The sequence below is a fragment of the Oculina patagonica genome, chromosome 7, assembly GCF_052425735.1.
Source record: "Oculina patagonica isolate OP01 chromosome 7, crgOcupat, whole genome shotgun sequence".
NCBI classification, from domain to species: domain Eukaryota; kingdom Metazoa; phylum Cnidaria; class Anthozoa; order Scleractinia; family Oculinidae; genus Oculina; species Oculina patagonica.
Window position 1 is genome coordinate 32,297,847 of NC_135764.1, and position 15,076 is coordinate 32,312,922.

The window sequence follows — 15,076 nt, forward strand, 5'->3', positions numbered from 1 at the left end:
ACCACTAGAAAAAATACAAGACAAAGTGCGCGAAACTCATCTATACTTATAGGCGTAAAGCGATAGTCTTCCATCGAATTAAAAGTTTTTTTAAAATATGAAATAATTGCAGTTTGAGTGTTGATCTCTGACTGAGAGAAGATCGGGTTTTTGCTGACGTTTTGAATTACTATAAAGACCTCAGTTAAGTCTTAAAATAAAATGAAATCTATTTCGTGATTACATAAGACAAGAAACTCGTAAGTTACCTCCATAAGGCGGGTATTTTCCATTGCCTTTCCTGTCATCTGTGGCCACATTCTTGAACTTGGTCACTGTATCCAAGAATCTTCTGAAAGATATGAGAAATGTCTATTTTCTACCAAAAAATGACGGTTACCAATTAGGAATGGTGCAATTCAGTTTCTGAGAACCGCACGAGTAATTAGAAAGAGCGGATTTTGCGGCTGGCGTTTTGAATACTCAAGAGCACTAGTTACTATGTATTCTGAGACTAGCTTTACAGAGTTATTGTTTAGACACGTAAAAATGGTGAGAGATAGTCCTGAGCTAAAGTCAAAAGTAAAATTTAATCTATTTAGTGATTATATAAGACAAGAGTCAGTCTAAATTTGCCTCTTAGCTTACCTCCATAAGGCGGGCATTAAGGTTTCATTGCCTTTTTTGTCTTGTCCTTTTCCACTACTTGAACTTGGTCAAAGATCTTGTGAAGAAAAAAAAACACAAAAGACAATTATCTACCAAAGTTTGTCGGCTACTACTTAGGAGTGATGCAGTTCAGTAGCTGATATGCTGACAATTCTGAGAACCATATGAGTAAATTAATAACGCCGTTAAAGAAACGTTCGCTTACCTGCCAAGCAAAGTGTCAGCTTCATGGCAAAGTAAATGACTTTTAAGGAGCTTGTTCGTGAAAGCGGAGTTCTTTCTCAATTTACAAGCAAAACTCGCTGTATTCTATAAAGCGGATTCATTTTCTTGGAGTTGACGGACGATCAGTAACTTTGGAAGCAAACTGATCAGTATAAAAGACGGTTGCGAAATTTAAACTAACTTGATGCGCATTGATGAATAAAATCGCGTCATTAATTTTGAATTATAATCAAACGTGCAAATTTTTCACGTGCAGCATAGCATTTATTATACATTATTGCAAAATGCCAACATTGGCGCATGCTTTGATTGTACGACCCTTATACCTATTTACATAACAGGTATTTTAGGTGCTGTTACATGAAGCGGCTTTGGTTTCTTTAAGGACGGACCATTTTCACAAAAGGTTTATTTCTTAATCTTATTCAAGTTAACCTTCTCTTTAACAGCTTCAGCAAAACAGGATTCAGCGAAAATGACAACCGCATGCAACCACGCCCACACAGCGTGCACATTTCAGTACATTTTATACGACGTGTCTATTGGAAGAGTACTGGAACGAGACCCGGCCAGTTACGCCTGACTAAAAATTTCCCTCGTGTGAAAAGTAAAGCCCTTTCTTTGCATGCTATCGTGGCGGGTGACCCACTTTCTTGCGAGATCATCACGAACATTCACTCTTATAAGAAGCAGCAGGCCTCGTTTGGTTTCTAAGCGTTTTATCACAAGAATACCGTTAATGATGTCGACAGAAAATGGAACCGGAGGGCCGCCCGCCGACGAAAAGGCCGCTTTAGGGTGAGTTTAATTGTTGCATCAGATGTATTTTTTAAATGAACACCGACATTAAACTATATACATTGTTTTGGTTTCAGTCCCGATGGCCAGCCTTTGTCAAAGAAGGCTCTAAAGAAGATGGAGAAGGAAAAGGAAAAAGAGAAGAAAAAAGCCGAACGAGAAGCAAAACAGGTTAGAAATACAGTAACAAAAATCAAGGAATCAAAATCAAGGAATTTGCTGCTAGTGAACAAAATCAAGGAATTTGCTGCTAGTGACCCGTTATAGGAACCTAAATGTACATTTGGGTACGACTCCCTATATTGACTATATTAAATGAAGAAGAATTGTTCTGGAGGAAACTCACATTAAAATCTATACCCGTTGTTCATTTACTTTTTAAATAGCTTCTTATAATTCTGATAATTGGAATATCGCCTGAGTAAACAGACATCTGTAAGATTTCCGTATAACCCCAAACTTAATCATGCATACATTTTCTTTCTTACTAATCTTTTGCTATTCATGACTAGCAGCCATGAATAGAACAAGACTCGCAAACTTGTACAATACATAATGAAGAAAAAACTATGGAGCTATGTGGAAAACTTACTGACATCTCTCTCGATCTCTCATTGGTTTTAGTTTTTAAATATTATAAATAATAAAGATAGAAAATTTCAAGCTCGGTGATAAAAAGTGAAGAAATTATTTAACATGACACGAGCGTGGGACAAAGAAAAAACTGAGTCCCTGACGGGAATCGAACCCATGGCCTCCCAGATCCCACGCTTGTGTCATGTTGAATAATTTCTTCACTATTTATAAATATTATTACTGATGATGTGTACTTCAGATCCGGGGAAGGTGGGGTGGGGGATGGGTGCTTCCTATACCGGGAAGCTCCACTTAAAAGGTATACTTTTTCAGACTGGAGGTAAATAGAAGGATAGGGATTTCATAAGTTAAAGTATAGGAAAGGGTAGGCAAACTCTCTTTAGGTAGTAAATGAAAAGGCCTTTCAAATTATCTGGAGCTGATGCACCTTGTGACTGATTCATCGTAGTATTTAGGGGCTGCTCAAGTGAAAACTTAAAAAAAAGAGATAAGATATTTCTACTGTTAGTATGTGGCAGGCCGTAGGCAGGGGGTGCGATGGGTGCGTCCTCACCCACCCACCCACAGGCCACAAAGGCCCATCTAATTGGGGAGTGAGGGTTAAAATGACTCTCAGAATGCAGGAAATGTGGACTTAAACAACTTGATTTTTCAAAATTTCCCTGGGGGAAAATACCCCCAGACCCCCTGACAACAACCCTCCAAGTTTACTTTTTTCCTTAGTGGCCATTTGGCCACCAACTACTCAAGTTTTGGTCGCCAGTAAAAAAAATTTTAGTCACCAAATTAAGCTGATGCTTTCAATCATTCCTCTCAATTTTAGTCGCCAGGCTGGCGACCTTGGTTCAAATTTAGTCGCCAGCTCCAAAATTTTAGTCGCCATGGCGACTAAAATGGTCTTAACTTGGAGGGTTGGACAACCTCATGCATCTGGCACTCGTACCCACCCATGCAAGATCCTGCCTGCGTCTTGTGTGGTGCAACACCATAGCACCCTCAAAATCATATCATGCCATCATGTTATCTGTGTGGAATTTTGAAGCTCAGTAACTGAAGAGAAAGTTGGATGTATGATTCAAAGTTCTACTGTTTCTATATAATATTCTTGGCTATATTGTGATAGATTTCTACCCTGTTCTTTACTCTCAGGCTGCTGAGGCTGATGCCAAAGATGCTGAGGTAGGAAATGTTATAATAAATAATAAATAATTTACTTATATTGCGCAATTATCAATTTAAAAATTTTCAATTGCGCATTACAATATAGTTAAAAAAAACTATAATCACATGTTAGTCTATGAGTCTTTGTTGTTGAGAGATATTTTGTGATTAGGTTTGAACTTGTTTCATTTGTCACTCCATTTAGGGGAGCAGGGATGGTGCAGTGGTGAGAGCGCTCGCCTCCCACCAATGTGGCCCGGGTTCGATTCTGGCCCGGTGCCATATGTGGGTTGAGTTTGTTGTTGGTTCTCGCCTTGCTCCGAGGGTTTTTTCTCCGGGTTCTCCGGTTTTCCTCCCTCCTTAAAAACCAACATTTCCAAATTCCAATTCGACCTGGACAGAGGACCCGCATGAAAACCAGCTAGCGCTGATGTGGCTTCCTCTCTAAATATAGCAATTTTTTTTTTATTTGTGTTTTTGTGTTGCTAAACAGGACTATGCAAAAGATCGCTATGCTGTCCTTCCTATGGCTCAATCACAGGAGAAAACATGTGAGTATATTTTTTTAGAATAACTTCAGAAAAGAAAGATGAAATAAAAGGGAAGCCACGAGCCATGCGGCCCACACTGCCGGAGCTTATCCCGGTTTCCGTAGCATTAAGCGGCTAGAAATATTTCTACTCCCTCCTGAATGGGATGCTAGTCCATCGCAGGGTCCCCCCCCAGCATTATGTCGCTGGTACCCATTTATACACCTGGGTGGAGAGAGGCACTGTGAGAGTAAAGTGTCTTGCCCAAGAACACAACACAAGTGACCCCAGCTGGGGCTTGATCTCGGACTAACCATTAGGCCACCGCGCCTCCCACAAAAGATGAAATAGTTGCCTGTTGAAGGTGGTTATGCATAAAGATTTGTCTGCCTCCAACTAATTAACATGACTTGTACTACAAATTTATTAAAAGTAACCTCACTTTGACAAGACATCCTAAAGTCATTTTTTTCCTGTCTTCACAGCAAGGGTATGGACCAAAGTGAAAGACCTAACAGCTGAAGCAGTTGGAAAAAGAGTCTTAGTTAGGGCAAGACTTCATACTACAAGAGGAACAGGTATCTTACATGTGTGGTAAAATAAGTTAAATAACATTATTATATTTTTTGAATACCTAAGTTGTTAATAATAATTTCGCAGACTTAATTTTCTTGTCTTTTTTAGGCCAGCAGTGCTTTATGATTTTGCGCGATCGTCAGTATACTGTTCACGGAATTTCTATGCTGTCAATGATGTCATTAGTAAAGGAATGGTCAAGTTTGCCATCAGGGTATATCTTATATACCTTGTACAGTCGTAAATGCTCTCTTTATTGCAAAGGCACATTATAAACTTTTATTAACCTTATTGTTTGGTATATAACGAAGCTTTTTAACAGTCGATGAAAACATGTACGCAGTAGGAAAATTAAAACCAATTGTCGAAAATTTATGTTAACATGCATTCAATTAACGCGAATTCTCGTGTCGTATGTGCTTGCATGCAGTTAATTAACGCGAATTTGATACGTAGTAATTTTTATAGCAACCTGCGCTATTTAAAAGACAAAACAACAACGTCCAACAACAGAACTCAATGTTTAATTCTGATAAACTATACACAACAAAGATATTTAAACAGACCATATGGTGAATAATATTCAGTGAAAGGGTCCAGGGATGGAATACATCCCATCCTTGTGCTTTTCACTGCCTGCGTGCTTTATTCCTGTAGCTTTGACGGAGAAGAAGTTGTCAGTAAAAACATAACTTTTACGGAAATAAAGGTGTCTTAAAATATCAATGCTGGATAAAAGTGTGATTTTAATTAACAATGACGTAAATTAAGGTACATGAAATAAATGCTGAATTTTTGAAATTCGCGTTAATACACATGTATCGTTAATTTCCTATAATAAGATATTTATGAAACAGCTTCTTAGTAGCAATGGTGTAGATTGCTGACATAATCCTGTACAGAAATCGTCTTTCCATACTTGGTTGTGGTCAAATACATAGTAACATGTACATACATGTACAAGATTTCAACATACTATATTCCTGTGACATGATTGCAAATGGACAACAGAACTCCCACAGAACACAGAACTCAGGTTCAGACTACAGTCAACTCTCTCTAAAACTGACACATTCGGGACTGGCTCAAACTGTCCGTTTTAGAGAAGTATCCGTCTTATAAGGAGTTTAGTTACAGTAAAATGACTGAAAAACAGCAGAGATGGGACCAACACCAGGTGTGCATCTTAAAGAGGTGTCCGTTTTTTCAGTGTGACCGTTAAGAGTGAGTTGTCCATAGACCGATAACAAAAACAATAAGATGTGGAGGCCTGATCGCCAGTCAGCCTCTAGTAAAAATTGCCTATGACAAGTAACTTCTGACAAACCACTACTCATTTTGCCTAGTTGCATAGTGCTGATTCCTGTTTTCTATGTATTTTCACAGGATAAATAAGGAATCTATTGTCGATGTTGAAGGCGAAGTGAAATCTGCAGCTCAGAAGGTCCAGAGTTGTTCTCAAGAAGACGTGGAGATCTTTGTTGATAAGGTGATTTATACTCATAACTTAGACTTGTGTAATCTGTTGACACTTGCCCTTTTCCATAGACCTTTGTACACTCGTTTTCGTTGTTTGTGCATATCCAGTATTTTTGTTTAATGAGAAAAAATTACTTGAGTCTAGTAATGAAATTGTTAATCACAGTTAAATAGGAATTGTATCACAGTTAAATCGAGCTCTAGGTAGCTTTCCTCTTTCTGTAAGCAACCAAGTTCAGGAGTTTCATTTAAGTTAGGTCCTATGATTTGGAATAGCTTGCCAGATGTTTTAAAGAATATAAGGTCTTTGCAGATTTTTAGAAAGAAATTAAAAACTTTTGTGCTTAATCAAAATATTGATTATTAGATAAATTTAAACTCATTATCTTTACTATTGCTGTTTTGTGGACACAGATTTATATGGTCACCATTTATTAATATAGAGGATAATACATGGTTGCACGGAGATATGAAATTTATCTTCGAGTGTTCAAATCTACTCTAAATGTTATTTATTATATATTACACTGTTGTACTGGATGAGTGGCAAATAAAAGAATTGAATTGAATTTTGAAGTAGGAAGGCTCCAAAAGGGGAGAAGACAGGCAGAAAAGAACACTGTGAAGCAAAAGTCTTTTTGTTCAAAACTGAGTAAGCAGGTACTGACTCTTGTCTATCCTGGTACTGGTACCTGGGTCCCACCTTCTCATGAGAACCCTGCAATTATCACTTTTGCAGGTCAAATTGGTTTCCTGGTTAGGTAAATTTGTTTCCAACCTAGATTGATCTGTTTCAAGATAGCACTCTTATGAAATAAAACAATTTCAAATTAAAAAGAATCTCAATAAATAAATTCATCTTCTTTTAAGTCAGGTTGAAACAGATTTGACCTGAAAGCCGATTTGACCTACAACATCACCAGCTACCAAACTAGGTTTCCACTCTCCGCATTCCTATCATCTGTCACCCTACAGTTATATCCTCTGATCAGCAATTATGTACTCAAAATCTAAATCTACTTATCAATGGTTTTAAATTCTGATTACGTTGGGAGTTCATTGTAGTTGTTGTTTGACGCTTTAGATTTTCGTTGTGAGTCTGGCTGAGCCAAGGCTGCCTCTCCAGATCGAGGATGCCTCACGCCCTGAAACTGACGAGGTTAGTACTTCTGTTGTTTTCAGCTAGCTCAATATTTAATGAGCTGTATGCTGACAAGGTGGTGTTTAGTTGGGTTTATCTTGCCATCTCATTTGATATTTCTTGATCGTACGTTAAAAATAAACTTTCAGATTTTCCTTCTCAGGGTATGGGTAAATTTAATATGTTATTCATTGAAATCAGATGTCATGTAGTCGACTGATTTATTAATATTTATTAACAGTGTTCTAACCATGTAAAATAAAGTTATCTATCTATCTTCTTTATTACTATGACTTTCTATTTTTTTTAGGATCAAGCTCACGTAAACCAGGACACAAGGCTGGATAACAGAATTATCGACCTTAGGGTCAGTATCTTATTCATCTTATCTAAAAGTTAAAATGCTTGATGTTTAATTTTCAGCACCTGAAAAAGACAGTGCTTGAATAAAGACTATTGTCATATTGTCTAGAAATTTGCCAGGGCCCACATAAAGTATTGTGCAAAAGTGATCTGTGAACAGATAATTCAACAACTGCATGGTCTTTAGCCAAAAATTAACAAAATTTTGAACATAATGATATTTTGCCAAAAAAACAGACATCATCTTTTGTCTAAGTTGGTGCAAAATTAGCAAAATTTCTTGAAGGTCTGGACAAAATTTGTAGTGGAGAATGGCTATGTAAGAGGGTCTTGCCAAAGAATGCTGCACAAAGGCAATGGTCAGGATTACTAGTCACTTAATGCTTCAGAAACCAAGATAAGCTCCGGCAGTATGAGCCACTTGACTTGATGCAGACTTTTTCTTTTTACCTTATAATATCCACATCCAATACACTAAATCTTCATATTATCTGTTATGTCCTGTAATAATCAGTAAAAATATATTCCATTTGACAGACCATTCCTAACCAAGCCATTTTCAGCGTTCAAGCAGGTGTCTGCCATCTATTCCGAGAGTTCCTCACATCTCAGGGGTTCCACGAAGTTCATACTCCTAAGATCATTTCAGGTTGGATAGCTGCTCAGTAATTAGCCTGCGTAGCAGGCGTCTGTGTAGTTTTTAGCGCGCGTAAAAGAGTGCGCGATCGCGAGAAGGCTACGCGCGCTAGAAACTATACAGCGCCTGCTACGCAGGCTACTCAGTAATATTTTTAAGGCAGAAATAGTGTTGTTATGTAACAAGTTGGAGAATCGGATATTTTATATCAATGTTTCAAAGCCCTTTGATGGAAAATAAACATGATTCCTGTTTATTTGTTTATCATATGTTTACAAAATAATACTGTTTCCTGGCACCACTGATTCAGTTTACGAGGAGGGAGGACTTTTGTGCTGATTTCCTTTTTCCTTTTTTATTAGCTGCCAGCGAAGGAGGTGCAAATGTTTTTGAAGTTACGTACTTTAAAGGTAAGCCATCAACTTAAAATTTGAAGAAGAGTTCTAATAAGGTAAATGTCTAGTTTATTCAATGATTTTAAGTGCTCAGTCTCTTTGTGGCCTTGGAAAAGTATGTTCTAGCACTGACAGTGTCCAAATTTCTGTGTAATGTCTTGTCTAAATAATTTTTATCTAATAATGTGCAGGAAAAGCATATCTTGCGCAGTCTCCTCAGCTCTACAAGCAGATGGTGCTTTGTGCTGACTTCGACAGAGTCTTCACCATTGGCTCAGGTAAAAAATGGCAAAACTCTTAAAAAATTATAGTTAGTGTCGGTTATTCTTCCCAAAATTGCCTTGATTGCTGTTTTGTTTATCCTTGTGTTTCTTATTTATTAATAGTATTCCGTGCCGAGGACAGTAACACACATAGGCACTTGACAGAATTTATTGGCCTTGATATCGAGATGACTTTCAACGAACACTACCACGAGGTCAGTGTGAATGCAGTGTTTTCTTGTGCGCGTGAAGTTAGCCTCCATTATAGAACCATCAGCCAGAAGCCAGGTGTGCTTTTCTGCGTTTTCCATGGAATGAAGAGAGGTGTCTGCCTTCCTTCGTAAACCCCAACAAAACCTTTTTGCACCAGGGATGTAAACAGTCCTACACGGCATGTTTTCTTTTATATATCATTGGTCTTCGTATTTCATCATTTTGTCCAAGAAAATTTATCGTTAAATTTCCTTTGTCTTAGGTGATTGACATGATCGGTCAAACATTTGTTCACATCTTCAAAGGATTGCGTGACAGGTAATGAAGAAGTTATGGTGATGAGCATCATACATGTAATGTTAGCAGGGACATATTTAGAGGAGGGGGTGGATTGGGTGACTAGCTGCAGCCTAAATCCAATTTGCCCTTTTCCCTTTTGGTGGAAGGAAAATTCAAACTTTACACATAATTAAGTAACCAGAAACCTCTAGGTGTAGGCCACCCCTTCAAAAAATCCTGGTTCTTTCCCTGGTTTAACCTGCGATCAGGCTTTCTTTTTTTGCGGCGAAGGGAAAGAGAAAAAAGGAAAGCCTGATACAATTACTTATCGAGTCGTCTGCTGCCCCATAATTAAAGTATCTGTCAATGGGAATGTCGGCGATACCATCGGACAAGCGTGAGCTTGCAGCAAAGGTGGTCAAATTCAAATTTGGTAGTCAAAGGTTTCTCTTGGCAATCGTAGATGAGTTGTGTGAAAAAGTTGAACAAAAATTGCTATCTCTGTGAGAGCAGCTGTTTTGAGTGGTGAAGGTACTGTTACACTTTTGTGAAAAAAAAGTTAAGACAAGCCTGCACTTACTCCCCATGTGGTATTTTGTGGTCACGTCGCATTAGCGCCTTCATAATTATAGTTTTACTCTCACAAACATACAATGTGTTTAAATGATTTACCCTTTTTGATCGAGCTGATCGGAGGGTTGTAAAATTTTGTTTTCAGTAAAGGCTGATTTTGTTTTCAAGGCCGTAGTTTTGTCACTGGCACGATCATCTGGCGTCTTTGGTGGTGGGATGTTGTAATAATCTTCAACACCGTTGGTGATAGATCACGCTTTTGCCAAATCCTGTCGGAGGCAGCACCAAAACATCTTTTCTTTCACAAACTATTCGTCAAATACACTCCCTTTGTTCATCTTTAAGTGTTTTGTGAACTTAACTCCTGAGAGATTTTCTTAGGGCCTAATTACTAACCGGGCCAGCTCGGGCCGAGACTCGGCACGTCTGCAAAAGAAAATAACTGCGAACATGAAACGGGCCGCCGGCTGCCGAGATCCGGCGGATGCCGGAATCTCGGCTAGCCGGGGAATTTTCCATGTACGCGCACCGGGCCAGCCCGGCAGCGGGCCAGCAATCCCGAGAGGAAATCAAGCTACTCCCTAAATAGGAGGAGGTAACGTACCCATCCAGCTGCAGGAAAAAATAACCACATCCGTAGGTGATAAGATCACGTCATCTGCTGAACCGGGAGCGGCGGGGCCCGGCACGGGGTACCCGGGGTCTCGGCAACCGAGCCAGCCCGGCTCATGTAATCAGGCCCTTAAAGCTAGAAAAACTCGCTCTCTACTTCATTCCACTCAACACCCGTCAGAAAAATATTATCTACGGGCTTATCTATCTTACAGATGACTCGACAAGTAATTGTATCAGGCGTTCATTTTTCTGTTGACTCCTCCGCCGCGGGAAAAATAAAGCCTGATCGCAGGTTATCCCTGGTTAGGGTTTTGTTTCATACATGAAAAATTCCTGTTGACTTAACAACAGTCAGTTACAAAAAGTTTTTACGCTTAGGCACCAAGAGGAGGCCAACTATGTAGGCACTAATTAATGCTGGAACGGAAACCTAAAAACTTTATATCATTTATTTATTTATTTATTTAATGTGACATAATTTTGATTTTTTGAAAACTGTACTTTTGCCCTGGCAGATATGCTGAAGATATTGCAAAAGTCCAAAAGCAGTACCCAAGTGAACCCTTCAAGTTCCTGGAGCCAAGGTTTGACATGAAACTTTTTGCTGAATGATTTTTTGCTAGTTAGGGAGTCAGGAAAATCTATATTATAGTTACAAATTGCATGATATTTATCTGGGAAGTAAAGTAGATGGCTGCAGTCTGTCTAAAGACTAAATAAATGGAGTACAATTCAAGGAGAAGTCAGGCAATAAAATTTAAAATCAGCTGGCATTTCCCCCTGAATTGTATGACTTAAACAAATCAAGATTTAAGTCTCCATTTGAGCCTGTTTTACTAACATCATTGATATTCTTTAACTTCTACCAACACCAAATGCAGGTGGGAACCGATTTAAGTGTATGTCCAATCAGTTGTTAGAGGCAGGGCCTCAAAATTAAGTTTATAATCTTATTTTGTTAAAAATTCTTTTGTGCTTAGCTTGGTACTACAGTATCGTGAAGGAGTTGACATGTTGAGGGAGGCTGGTATTGACATGAATTACGACGAAGATCTCAGGTAAAATAACTCTGAATTTCAGCTTTTTGTAGAAGGCAAAACATACCTCGGTTGTTTATGACAGCCTCTTTCTGTTGTTTTTCTTTTACCTGTTGTACACTAAGCTTGTGGTAATTTTTTCTGGCCTTTTTTTGTTCTTAGCACTCCAAATGAAAAGTTGTTAGGAAAACTTGTCAAGCAAAAATACGACACTGACTTCTTCATTCTGGACAAATATCCACTTTGTGTCAGACCATTCTACACCATGCCTGACCCACACAATCCAGTGAGTACATTTTATCTTCAAGAAATTAAAACTTTAAGAAATTTTTCTTGGTTACTGCTCTCCTTGAATGGATGTTAGTCATCTATCTCTCTGTACGTATTACGGACCTATGATGGTCATTTAAAATGCGCCTGGATTAAGTAAGGCACTATGAATGACTTGAGTTACTTGAGGAGCAAGAGGGCAGGAATAACTGGTGGGGTAAGGGGCTTCAGGGGAGGAGCAAGGTGGCTCGTGGATGCTTGTTGTGTTGCTACAGGTTTGCAGTGCACAGTTTTAAGAGAAAACTAAGGGTGACATAAACGGCGTTGTACACATGGTAGTATTTAAGGACGTTCGCGCTAATTGTTTATGCGCATCCTTACTGCGCACGTAATTCATGTCGCCACGTCATGCACGAGAGCGCGCGCTGAAGAAATTTTCTAAGCACATATAGGGCTGGTAGTCGTCGCGTGAACTTTGCTTGCAATTAACTGTCTTAGATGGTCCGTGACCCTCACGATTTTTTTGAACGGATCACTTTTGTTGACGATTATCTACATTTTGCGCAAAAATGAAAAAAATCTATCGATTATGAAAGTTCGATTGTTTTAGTCCCACGTACGTTCGAATGCTCTCTTTTGGAGCATATTTCGTTTTGCTGTACGACGGTTTCAAATACGCGCTTTCAGGGTTAAGTCTTACAAAAAGTTGGCAACACTAGAATTTTTTTACGCAACAGACCCACTTCTATAAAATATGACTAAGATGCATTTCAGGCCTCTTTTTGATCATCATCTTCAATATTTTGACTATAAATGACCTGTAATTACCATGTTGAATTGCGTTCGCCAATATTTACAAGAATCAGGGTAGATTTCCAGCACGCATTTATCTCTGATATTACGAAGTCGGTGAGCCACCTCACGTTATTTTTGCATTTCCGAGCACTAAGTAACTTATTATTCTGACTGCTGTAAAAATTTTAAAAAAATCTATCGACTAGAAAATTTTCGCGCGAACGTCCTTAAGTGAAATGAAGCAGCTTTTGACAGTGGCATAAATATTCTGTGGCAAAGAAGTATAAAAAAATAATACTGATAATTTGTTTATTTATTCTATGCTTATTAGGAATGGAGCAATTCTTATGACATGTTCATGCGAGGAGAGGAAGTGCTCAGTGGAGCTCAGCGAGTACACGACCCTGACCTGCTCACTGAGAGGGCCAAGCTCCATGAAATAGGTAAGGTTTGATTCTTTTATTTCTAAAGTCGAACCTGTAGTCAATGTGGTTCTAAGGGCGCTTTCCATTTGTCAGAACTGGCCGGCCGGTCCAGTGGTTTTGAATGATGAAATGGGCCTTTTCCAGGAGATTTTCCACACGAAATCACCTTAACAATGTATAATATTATGTATGTTGACTGAATATTGACAGGACATTTCTGACTAACAATGGAGTTCAGTTTTCGAATATACAGGTCTGCCCGAAGCCAGTTCTGACAAATGGAAAGTGTCAATAAGATTGAACCCTAGGTCGTGAAAGTCAAGTGAAAGTATTTGGGCAGTACCTTCAAGTGTGTGTATTTAAAATCATATTTTCCTTTCTTCGTTTAGAACTGGACAAGATCAAGGCGTACATTGACTCATTTCGCTACGGTGCACCTCCCCATGGTGGCGGAGGAATAGGTAAAGCTGCTGAAACAAACAAATTCCCCTTTGATTCTAAGCTAATTTGATCCATTGGACTGCAAACGATCTTTTACTCGTTTTGATTGGCCCAATTAGCCCCATATGATCTGAACCACCTTATTGTTACTTTAATTTCGCGAAAATGGAAAGGGCATATTTCGCGGGACTTAATTTTCGCGATTTTGCCAAAAATACGTCAAGAAAAACATACAAAAAATACGATAAAAACCGTTAAATAAAAATTTTCACGGGTCTTTAATTTCGCGATTTAATTTACAAAAATCGCGAAAATTAAGTACCGCGAACATAAGTAACTATAAGGTAACTGTACGATCGGTCCAACGGGCTTCAAAAGATATCACACTTTCTATGCTTGGTCCATTGTGATACAAACGATCTTATGCCCTCTATGATAAGTTCATTCTGCTAGAAACGCTCTTACGCTCACTATGACTGGTTAAAGTCGCTCTGTAGTAGCGCACTTTGTACTTCACTAACTTTTAAAGTTCTATTTTACGTCGCACAAATACCAGCGTATATTTTGATTCGATCTTCCATTAACCCTAATCCTCTCTCTCCCCTCCCAGGTCTTGAGCGAGTGGTCATGCTGTATCTGGATCTTCATAATGTCAGGAAGAGCTCCATGTTCCCACGTGACCCTAAACGTGTCACTCCATGAGTGACGACAGCACTCCATATAAGGAGACAGTCAATCAAATTTCTGCGAAGAATTTTCAACTGCGAATCAATCCAAATTTCTTAAATTGTTATAGTCCAAGTAATGCTGTAGAATCGAAGTCTTTTTTAAGGCCTGATTAGGTATTTATATTGGTATCTCCAACTGTCTAAACAGTTCAGTGAAATATACCACTTTAAATACATATTCGTTTTACTTCTTTTTGATGTTTATACTACTATTAATATATACTAAAACAGTGGATAGCGTTTTTGGTGCGCGCTGATTGGCTACTCAAACTCCAATATCGTTTGTTATTCACTTCCGAGCAACGCGCGCGAGAAAATTGTAATCGTTGACAGGTTTAAACTAGTCAAAACTCATCCTTTTGGGCCATATTATCTCACTGTTTTAGTATATACTTAAACAACTATTTATCTCGGAGTCGGTGGCTAGTGGGTAATATTTACCTCGCCGCGACTACAACTATACGATAAGCGCATCTTGAAAAATTGAGCCTAAATTTTTCAATTACGTTGTTCCTAAACCATCTCAATCTTCCCCGGCCAAACCCATTCTAATTAACAATTAGTCTACGAGCCCGAGTTTTCTATGAGCAAATAGTCAACGAGGCGTAGCCGAGTTGACTATCGCTCATAGAAAACGAGGGCGAGTAGTCTAATTGTTTTAGTAGAAACTCTAAAGAATTGCAGTCCAAAACCTACAATATTGTGCACTTTGAAGACAAAAATCAAGAAAATTTACCGCTTAAAGGCTGGTTCTCATATGATCGCCCCGATCGTCTCTTCGCTTCTGTCGTTTGCAAATTCTGAGGCGATCGAAGCGATGGAGCGATCGGGGTTATGATCGCCCCGATCGTCTGGTATATGCAAAATAGGGTTAATCAATCAAGATT

General features: G+C 38.7%; 1 protein-coding gene across 1 annotated transcript; it reads left to right on the forward strand.

Annotated features, from left to right (window-relative positions):
• Positions 1-1,453: 1,453 nt before the first annotated feature.
• Positions 1,454-14,367, forward strand: LOC144659536 (aspartate--tRNA ligase, cytoplasmic-like). The gene is given in 21 exon segments (XM_078519991.1): positions 1,454-1,671; positions 1,749-1,842; positions 3,418-3,447; positions 3,923-3,980; positions 4,445-4,537; positions 4,644-4,699; positions 4,702-4,775; positions 5,922-6,024; positions 7,099-7,173; positions 7,466-7,522; positions 8,056-8,167; positions 8,518-8,565; positions 8,742-8,828; positions 8,937-9,028; positions 9,289-9,344; positions 11,009-11,077; positions 11,474-11,551; positions 11,693-11,816; positions 12,927-13,038; positions 13,410-13,481; positions 14,072-14,367. Coding segments are annotated over 21 exon segments (1,755 nt in total). The 5' UTR covers positions 1,454-1,498; the 3' UTR covers positions 14,164-14,367.
• Positions 14,368-15,076: the final 709 nt, after the last annotated feature.